This window comes from Camelina sativa, chromosome 4 (genome assembly GCF_030686135.1).
Source record: "Camelina sativa cultivar CO46 ecotype springtype chromosome 4, ASM3068613v1".
NCBI lineage: Eukaryota > Viridiplantae > Streptophyta > Magnoliopsida > Brassicales > Brassicaceae > Camelina > Camelina sativa.
In genome coordinates, this window is record NC_141883.1 from 10,412,337 (window position 1) to 10,422,694 (window position 10,358).

The window sequence follows — 10,358 nt, forward strand, 5'->3', positions numbered from 1 at the left end:
GACCATCAGTCTGTGGATGACAAGTAGTGGAGAATAGTAACTTAGTCCCTAGTTTAGACCAAAGCGTTTTCCAGAAGTAACTCAAAAACTTTGTATCCCTATTAGAAACAATTGACTTAGGCACTCCATGCAAACGAACAATTTATTTGAAGAACAACTCAGCAACATGCAAAGCATTATCAGTTTTATGACAAGGTATGAAGTGCGCCATTTTTGAGAACGGATCAATAACCACAAAAACTGAATCTTTACCAGTTCTAGTTCTAGGCAAACCAAGTACAGAATCCATAAAAATATCATGAAAAGGCTGAGTAGGAATAGGATGTCGATACTTTACCGTGATGTTGTTGATAGCTCTACAATCAACACACATGCGCCAACTTCCATCCTTTTTGGGCACAATTAGGAATGGGACTGCACATGGGATCATGCTCTCTCTGATATGTCCCTTCTCCATGAGCTCATTAACTTGCCTTTGCAGCTCCAATGTCTCCACAGGATTAGTCCTATAAGCTGGTCGGTTTGGAAGTGATGCACTAGGAACAAAGTCTATTTGGTTTTCAATACCACGGATAGGTGGTAAGCCTTTCGGATTGTCCTCCGGAAATACGTCCTCAAAATCCTGCAAAAGAAAGGTTATCTTACTCGGTAACACCGGTGCAAGGTCAAAAAAACTCATGAGAATTTCTTTGTAAACAAACATAATCGAACGTTGTTTTGAAAATAATGCTCTCTTAACCTCTCATTTTCTCACAAAGAAATTTGAATGCCTCACGGGTTTTCTCTCACAGGTCTTTGACTTGATTTTTCTCAAACTCTCGCTCTCTTTTTGGTGAATTGTGTTTGTGGGGTCGCTCATGGTGTTTGTTTCTTTCCTTTGCATGAGAATCAACTGATCTTGATAAACTTCATGAGGTGTCAACAGAACTAAGATGATCTTCTTGCCTTTGAACTTATAAGAATATAAATTGGTGAAACCATCATGGCTTGTTTTCCGGTCAGATTTCCATGGTCTTCCCAAAAGAATATGACTTGCCTCCATAGGTAGAACATCGCACAAAACCTCATCCTCATATTTTCCAATGACAATAGGAACCTTTACTTGGATACTAACCTTCATCTCACCATCATCATTAAGCCATTGCAGCTTATATGGCTTTGGGTGCTTCTTCATAGTCATCCCAAGCTTCTTAACCATTGTTTCACTCGCCACATTAGTACAACTCCCGCCATCAATTATGAGACAACACAGCTTATCTCGGACATGACACCTTGTATGAAATAGATTTTCCCTTTGCTCATGTTCCACAATCGCAGTTTGAACACTAAGTGACCTCCTTGCCACCAATATCTCGCCTTTTGCTGGATTTTCTTCAAGTTCTTCTAATGAATCATAAACCACCTCTTCATTTTCTGATTCGATCTCTCCATTCTCCAAGAGAATCATGGTTCTTCTGTTGGAACATTCATACGCATAGTGTCCTCTTCCATGACACTTATAACACGTCACATCACCTTGGGAACACATGTAATCTCATTTGAGAATAATCAATCAATTTTTCCTTTTCATTTTAAGAGTCTATCTCTTTGTTCTTTGTCTAGAACATTTCTTTGTTTCTTGGTGTGTAATATCCAAGCAACAACCTCCTCTTGCTGGACTAGTGTGTCATATCTAGCAGCGATTGGAGTTGGGAATATCAGCAGCCTTCCGCAACTGTTGTGCGACTTCTCAATCCATCAAATTTTCCTTGTTGCACCTTGCACCTTGACGAGTTTCTATCATTTCTAATCCGGCTGAGTGATCCTCGAATTTTGGGTGTATCAATTCTGATTCTGATCAAAACATTCTATATAGATTTCCATATAATTAATCTTTTTTTTTTTTATTTTAAACCAAAATTTTGTAGAGCAAAACTTCAAGTGTGATGATGATTGCAGGTCTGGTCCGTGAACTAGGCAATTAATATGGTATTACATATTGATAATTAGCATATATGCAGACAAAAACAAGAATGGTCAACTAATCAGATCAATCATGCATCAGCTGGACCACTACAATAAATGAGTGTTAACTGCCCCAACCCCCAAGGGTAATCATGCAGCAACAACAACAAAAACGTGTCCTTTCCATACACTCCCTAGAAGACAACAAATATAATAACTATAATTTTTTTGTCCTTTTCAAAACTAGATTTTTGTATTCGTCAAAATACATCATCATCTTGCAAGTCTCTCATCTCAACGGTTTAAATTTACTACTGAAACAACCAGTTCCAGATTTTTTTTAATAATAATATAACTAAGCACTCTATAATAATATAATTAAACCAACCAACTCATAAAGTATTATTAAACTAACAACAATTAATATGCAGAATAAATATTAAAAAAAAATATTATCATATCACATTTCATTACTCAAATTCCATATATTAACTCTAATATACATTAAATATATTATTCTATATAATTCTTTTAATTATATCATTTAATTATGGTTTATGCTTATATATAAATTGTATAATTCCATTTGTTAATATAACAACAATAATAATACTTTATTCAAATGGTATCAGAGCTATCACACAACTTTAAAGTCTTGATAGGTGATGGAGATGGATAGTCTTCACTCATATTTCTCAAAGTCCTCAATGGTTATCATCTTTCTTAGCACTATTAGATGGAATTAAAGAAACTCCACGAAGTTGAGCTAACTTAGCTTTTGAATTCTGCAAACTCTTCTCTGCTTCAATAAGCTTGGTTTGGTAATTAGATATGTGATGGTTGATACGCTCGATTTCATTTGAACAATGCTCTACTCAAGCGACAAGGACTTTTTTTTGCTCTTCTCTGCAAGAAACAACAGCCTCTTCTTCTCATATCACATATGATTACCCAAATCCCATATATTACTCTGATATATATATATATATTATTCTATGTAATCTTTTTAATTACGTCTTTTGATTATAGTTTGTATTTATATATAAGTTGTATCATTCCATTTGATAATATAACAACAATAATAATACAATCCTATTATCTCTATTTACACAATATTAGAGCCATAATGATCTAACGATCGGCTTCGTTCCTATTTCTAAGCTATATGCTTCTTTTGTTTATTTTTGTTTTAAGCCAAGTGCTTCCACATTCAAGTTCATCATGAACCTCGGAATCTAAACCATCGAGCTTTTTTTTTATTCAAGTCTACCATCTTACACCTTTGAATCTAAGATAACTGCTTCTTCTTTTATAATTTATTTTTTAAGCCAAAAGTGTTTCTATCATTCAAGCGTATATATCATAAGCCTTTGAATCTAAGTCGAATTTCGTTTGAATATATATATATTTTTTTTAAAGAAAAAAAATCAGATCTCCTTCTCAACTCTTGGACTTGTCCGTCTCAAGCCGTTATTTCTACTTCGCTACATCACCCCTTGAGATTGAGGGAGCGTATTAAGGAAAAAGTATCATCATATCACATATGATCACTCAAATCCCATATATTACTCTAATATACATTAATTATATTGTTCTATGTAATTCTTTTAATTATGTCATTTGATTATGGTTTGTGCTTATATATAAGTTGTATTATTCCATTTGATAATATAACAACAACAACAATAATACAATCCTATTATCTCTATTCACAGTGGAAACATACCAACAACATAACCATCTCCATCATATTATCAATAACAAAAATATTCCTAACCATTTTATCCAACAACTTAGCATATTTCTATTTAAGGTTCCAACAACATACAAGACATAACCATCAACACACAATCAAGATCCTAAATAATCATTCTTCTCATCGACATGATTCCACGTTACATACCTGCACCACAAAATAATTGAGATACGTAAGTATTATCACAAATACTTAGTGAGGTGATCCTCCCATCTACTGCGCTATACACACAAATGAAAAGACAAACACAAAAAATACACAAAAGCAAGCAAACTAGACAACTCTAAGCACGCATATCAAACGACACTCCTCGTCCTCACGATCGACATTGCATCGACCGACACACTTCTTGCATAAATCGAGGCATCGCCTTTGAGTCGAACGACACACTCCTTGCGTCGATCAATGCAACCACGCGTCTCCACCAAATCCCTTACCGCATCGACCAATACACTCTGTGCGTCGATCGATGCAGTCACGCGAGTAATCGTCGAACACGATCTCTCTCGCCATCTCTCGGCTCTAATCGTCCTCATAGCGTCCATGACTCCAAACCCAACCTCAACAGGCCACAACCACCACGACAACCAAGCACAAACAAGCACACAAGCAATCAATCACCCAAAATCACAAAAAACACACATTGAATCGCTTAGATAAGTCATGGTCCCGCACTCACCTTGATTTAGAAAGAAAAAGATGAAGAACACCAAGATCCAAGCCTTCTAGAAACCTCAAGCGTCACTCCACGTTCAGATCTCCCTTCCAACGCTCAGAACACACCAAAACAGGCTCCTTCGCTCATAGAACAATCTCTCAAGGGATTGTCTTTCTCTCTTCTCTCTAGGACAAAAACAGCTAACTAAAACTTCTAGGCATCGAGTTCTCCCTTTTATACACGAGTGCTAGGGTTCTTTCCTTAAAACTTACTAAACCGGAGAAATCAGAACTAACATGAACACTAACCGATCAGTGGTGTCGATCAATGCCCTTCCTTGGCATTGATCGATGCTCGAACCGAAAATCCAGTTCACGGGTGTTACAACTAGTCTTCTAACTTCTAAGTCAAGCTTTTTCTTTTGTGAAAACAATAGTTCAACTACCTATTAACCTATGAACAGTTAAAAGATTCTAAATTTATAAAATTAACTATATGAACAAATAAAAATTGCATTGATCAGATTATGTGTACCTCTATCACATTGCGAAGAAGATCATTGAGAAGCAATCTCTACCCTCTGTGAATGCTCAAAACTTTTCATCTCTTCTTGCATACTATTATGGTTGAAACTTAACCCATTGTTTAATTTGAGCTATATATATATATATATATATATATATATCTTGTCTATGGTTTCATTACATAGGAGTTGGTTTCATTAGTTTTTTTTTGTTATTAAAAAGAAACTCATGACAACATTTTATCACATTATCGGTGGCCGGAGGCTGGAAGTAGTGTGGCGGTAGTCTGGCAGCGGTAATCCGATGTTGATGGTCGGAAGTGGCGGTGGTCGGAAGTGGTGGTGGTCGCATGTGGCAATGGTCCGGCAGCGGTGGTACGACAGCTGGAGGTAGTGGTGGTGGTTGATATATAAGAGGCAGAAGGGATGGTGCTGATATTAAATAAAAGGTAAAATAGTATATACTGTGTATAATATTTATATGGTTAAAATTGTTAGATAGTGAATTATTGTTCTTTTCTTAGTTAATTTTGCCAATTTCCCTTTTTTTTTATATGCAGAACCAAAATCTAAATTAAATGGTTCCTCCGAAGATAGTAAGGTTTCTTATAATTTTCACGTGGTCGCCCTCCTTTTTGTGTATAGTGTAATGTCGGAAAACATTAAAGTATAGGAAATAATTGAACACATAAGAAGTTGAGATGTAAACATTAACGTACTACAGTACCATTCTCTTGGAAAATCATCCGAAATCGTATGTGAATATATACATTATTAGTTTGAATTGAGCAACGACAGCAAAAACGTGCTTCATTTAATAGATTTTATCATATCGACACAAGAAGCTTATACCCCATCGTCAGATATCTTTATGGCTTTTATACCCAGCTATTAGGTCATCAACATCATTTATATCGGGTCGTAGAGTCATCAACGACATATCTATCAAAATTGGAACCTTTCGGTAAGTTGATATCCACAACACCGTTTGTTTTTTGGATTGTCGAATCGCACTTAAAAGAACCTTAAATCTTCAAGTCGATTCAAACTTACTCTTAAGTCGTATTTCGAACCAGTTGTTCCAGAAAAAAACATATCTTAAGTTTTGTGGTCCTCGTCAGCTCCGGATCAATATATATATATCCGTTGGAGTCATCATTCCAGACATGATCTTCATGGCCTTTGCCTTATTCCTTGTTAAACTAAAGCCACCTGAAGATTTTATCAATGGTAAGCGAGAGAGGGACCTCAAAATATAATAAAATAAACTTTTTTGTAAGTTAACACTTTGACAAGAAGAAATTAATCGTAGCACCTTCAAGATTCTTCTTCTCCAACGAACAAAGATGTTTGCTGGTCATTAATCAAATCAACAATTAACCAACGTTGGTTATCCTCAAATGACTGTTCAAGAAAATTGTATTTGTGAAAGAAGATCATTGTAATCTCATAAACTTATAAATATGCATAAGTGTAATCAACTTTATTTTGGGCACCCATAAATGTTATCTTGCGCACCCATACATGTTATCTTGCGCATCCATACATGAATTAATATGCATAATTTTGCACTCCCATACATGAATTATTTTCCGTACCCATACATGAATTAATATGCACAAGTGTAACCATTTATTAGTTATCGTCGATTCTCTATAAACATTATGCAGATTGGAGATAATTGTCAACATTTATATGTAAACATATATGCTGTTAATATATACTTAATCTTCTCAAAGTAAATCTGCCACTTTACTTGATTAAGAAGATTATTGATAATCTTTGGCTCTACCCTCTGCGACTGTACCTACACTTTTTTTTTTTTTATAGCAGACCCGAAACCTAAATTGTTCCTCAAAAAAAAAGATAGGTTTCTTCTTGTAATTGCAAATTCATAAAGATGGTAAAGAGCTGCATTCTTGGCAATGAGTAATGTTTTTTTTTTTTTGTCTGTATATGAATGTAAAATTATATTCACAAAAAAAAAAACTGTTTTACAACAAGCTTAACAGCATAAGTTTTAGAGATATTTGTTGATCTTGTTTTAGATACTGTTTAAAATTGCAATAGAAGTCCATAATTTTCACCCGGTGGACCTCTGTGTCACATGCGTGTATTGTCATGAACATTAATGTAGTACAGTACCATTCTCTTTGGAGATTTTGAAACGTTTGTCTATTCATTTATCAAAATATATACTCGAGTCTGTTCTATCAAATACAGCTGTATTCATTTATCAAAAAAATTATCAAAAAATTTATAAGTATATATTTTTTAGAAAATATAATATTCAAAGTTGTATAAATAGATGCAGTGTAGAGACAACGGTATGTAAGCAATATAGAAGAGATAAAAAAAAAAAGATGTTTTGTAGAGAGTCGTCCTCGAGTCTTCTGCCCTTGAACATAGCAAAGAGTCTCAGTCCTCTTTTCCCTAAACCACCAGCACTCATTAACCCCATCTCCCCAGGACGTCGAGACAAGCTGCCTCGTCCGAACCTCAGAGGACGATGTAAGGTCACTGCCTCACGGTTTAATATTGAAAAGATAGGTGATATAATGAAAAAGTCCGTTAAGAAAATCAAAGTAAAGGGATTTATAACGGCCAAAGAATCGTTGCTGGATGGCGTAACTTTGCCGAGACTTGACGATCATTTAGCTGATCTCGGTGGCAGATCACTTCTTGTCGAGCTTATTAGCACCGAGATGGACCCGCGTGAGTACATAGTTTTTTTTTCCTTTCGTTAACTGGTTTATTTTAAGTTTAAATTTAAAGTAAATGGGATATAAGCATTTGTGACAGAACTAGAGGCCTAAAGAAAAAAACTTGGACTATGCATGTGCTTCTCAACCAGTACTAGAGACATGAAATTTTTTTTTAGTAACATTACAAGATGCGTTACTACATGATTTATCATACGTTAATTTTTGAAAATAAGTACCTAGCTAGCACATCTAGAGAATATACATGAAGTGAACTAAGAGTAGGTTAATTAATATATATATATATATATATATATAATCAATAATGTCATCCATGTATACATATGTCAGTGACAGGGATGGAGAAGGATCCGGTAAAAGACTACGCACAACGTATATGGTCCGAAGTCCCTCATGAGAAGTACGAGTGCGTGTTTGAGGTGCCTGAAGACTTTGGAACCGTGGGGGCTATCAGAGTTCAAAACCGATACCATAAAGAGATATTCCTCAAGGAGATGGAGCTTGAGTTACCTAACGGGTCCGTTACGTTTACATGTGACTCATGGATCGCCCCGAAGTCCGTTGACCCAGCCATGCGGATATTCTTCTCCAACAAGTCCTACTTGCCTTCCCAAACCCCGGAGCCTCTTAAACAGTTTCGGAAGGAGGAGCTAGAGAACTTACAAGGCAAGAATCGCGAGCAAGTTGGTGAATTTACCATGCATGAGCGTGTTTATGACTATGACATGTACAACGATTTGGGAAACCCTGAAACTGATCCTCGTCCGGTAATTGGAGGCCCCTCACATCCATATCCAAGGCGTTGCAAAACTGGTCGCGAACCTTGTGATTCTGACCCCTCCTCAGAGCAACGCTACGGGCTTAATTTCTATGTCCCGAGGGACGAGGAGTTCTCTTCAGCTAAGGGCACTTCATTCACCGCCAAGGCCATCTTGGCTGCTCTTCCCTCCGTGATCCCACAGCTAGAGTCTATTCTGATGGATCCCCATTTGCCTTTTCCACACTTCAAGGCCATTGAAAATCTCTTTGAAGAAGGCATCGATCTTCCTAAAGATGCTGGCCTTTTACCTTTGCTCCCGAGACTCGTCAGAGCTGGTGTTGAAGCTAGCGATGATATTCTCCAGTTTGAAGCCCCAGTTCTCATTAACAGTATACCTACCCTTTTTAGTCATCCATTATATTATTCCAACTATATATACTCACTAGCCTACAACGCAACTTACTTTCTAATATTGATTCAGATGATAGGTTTTCATGGTTACGAGACGATGAGTTTGCTCGCCAGACACTTGCAGGCCTTAATCCCTATAGCATTCAGCTAGTTCAAGTAAGCTACATACGCCTTTAAATGATTAGTTTTGTTCCGCTTGTTCCAATAAAGCAATATCCATATCTAAAATAATGTGAAATAGCACTATTAATTCATTTTTTTCTATTTTTAGAGTATAACATTTAATAAATTTTCATTTTCCACTTTTATAAAATGATATGATTAATTTTTTTACAGAAATAAAGGACAAAATTGATCATTTAATCATTTGTGGGATAATAGTTACCTTAAAGAAATCATTTGTGGGATAACATATTAATGATGATGATTACAAAAAGTACTGGTAATTCACATTTCTATTCATATGTTCTAATGAAGTTTTATTTCTATTCCATTTATTGAACAATATAGTAATTTTATTGAATAATTCTAAATTGAGAACAAAAAAACATAAAAAGAAATGAACATTTTTTTGTTTTTTTTTTTTAAATTTTTAAAGTACACGTTTATTTAAAAATTAATGCTATATATATCTATATATATAAAGTTAAATTTGCTCACTTCTCCTTCCTCCACATCAGCATCCATCTAATCAATTTTCTTTTGCATAAAAAATACTATTTTTAATATTCATTCATTGCATATTTATTACTTGTAATTAATAATAGTAAAAATAAATAAAAAACGAATTAACTAAAATTAATTAAATTTTAAAATAGTATAAACAATAATATATTTTTTTGTAAATAATAAAATAATAACTATCTAAAAATGAATTAAGTAAAATAAATAAAAATTTTAAAATAATAAAAATAATACTATAAATTTATTTTAGTAATAATATTATTATTATAATTATAACCAAAAATGATTATATTTCAAAATTTAGAATGGGTTAATGAGTTTTAGAATGTAAGTAAGATTTTTTAATGCATGGTAGAGTAAAAAACAAGTTATGTAGTTGTATTTATAAAAATCTAAACATGAAAATAAAATTGAAGTGAAACATTAGTTGATAAGAAACATATACCATAAAGATTTATTGTTAACATTTACTTATAAGAAAGAGAAGATTAATTACTTAACTTAACTTAACTTAAAAGTTTTGATCTAAAACATAGACATTGTAAGGGGCACATTTTTTTTTGGGAAAACTATGAGAAAGAATTTAAAAAAAAATAATCTAACAAAAAAAAACAAAATCAATGGTCAGGAAATATAGAAAAAATGATATGTAAGCCGTTACGAAAGTGGCATATGATTTGTGTAGCATATCTCATAAGGTATATTATCAACTGGAGTTACAATTTTAAAACATGATATAAAACATATATAACAAGTATAACATATACATAGATATATATTATCAAATGCTTTTAACCCAAAACATTGGCAAAAACAACATATTTAAAGTACACTATGTTTTTTTTTTAGAAGACCAAGCTGGGGTATCATCACAAAATTAAGATCTGCAAATAACATAT

The 10,358-nt window shown here is 34.1% G+C and overlaps 1 protein-coding gene and 1 long non-coding RNA gene across 2 annotated transcripts; both read left to right on the top strand.

Annotated features, from left to right (window-relative positions):
• Positions 1-4,916: 4,916 nt before the first annotated feature.
• Positions 4,917-5,626, top strand: LOC147945692 (uncharacterized). The gene is made up of 2 exons (XR_015596231.1): positions 4,917-5,330; positions 5,442-5,626. It is a non-coding gene; the product is annotated as an uncharacterized LOC147945692 (long non-coding RNA).
• A 1,558-nt stretch (positions 5,627-7,184) lies between these two features.
• On the top strand, positions 7,185-9,088 carry LOC147945693 (lipoxygenase 2, chloroplastic-like). Its single transcript, XM_087510129.1, has 3 exons — positions 7,185-7,596; positions 7,935-8,753; positions 8,846-9,088. Exons 1-3 carry the CDS (start codon positions 7,245-7,247, stop codon positions 8,950-8,952), a joined length of 1,278 nt encoding a protein of 425 aa, XP_087366255.1. The 5' UTR covers positions 7,185-7,244; the 3' UTR covers positions 8,953-9,088.
• Positions 9,089-10,358: the final 1,270 nt, after the last annotated feature.

Bases quoted from the DNA above. Each gene is read 5' to 3' on its own strand.
- LOC147945693 (XM_087510129.1), top strand. From the start codon at position 7,245: ATGTTTTGTAGAGAGTCGTCCTCGAGTCTTCTGCCCTTGAACATAGCA. The intron at 7,597-7,934 runs GTGAGTACATAG...TACATATGTCAG, and splicing joins TAGCACCGAGATGGACCCGC to TGACAGGGATGGAGAAGGAT. The intron at 8,754-8,845 runs GTATACCTACCC...ATATTGATTCAG, and splicing joins AGCCCCAGTTCTCATTAACA to ATGATAGGTTTTCATGGTTA.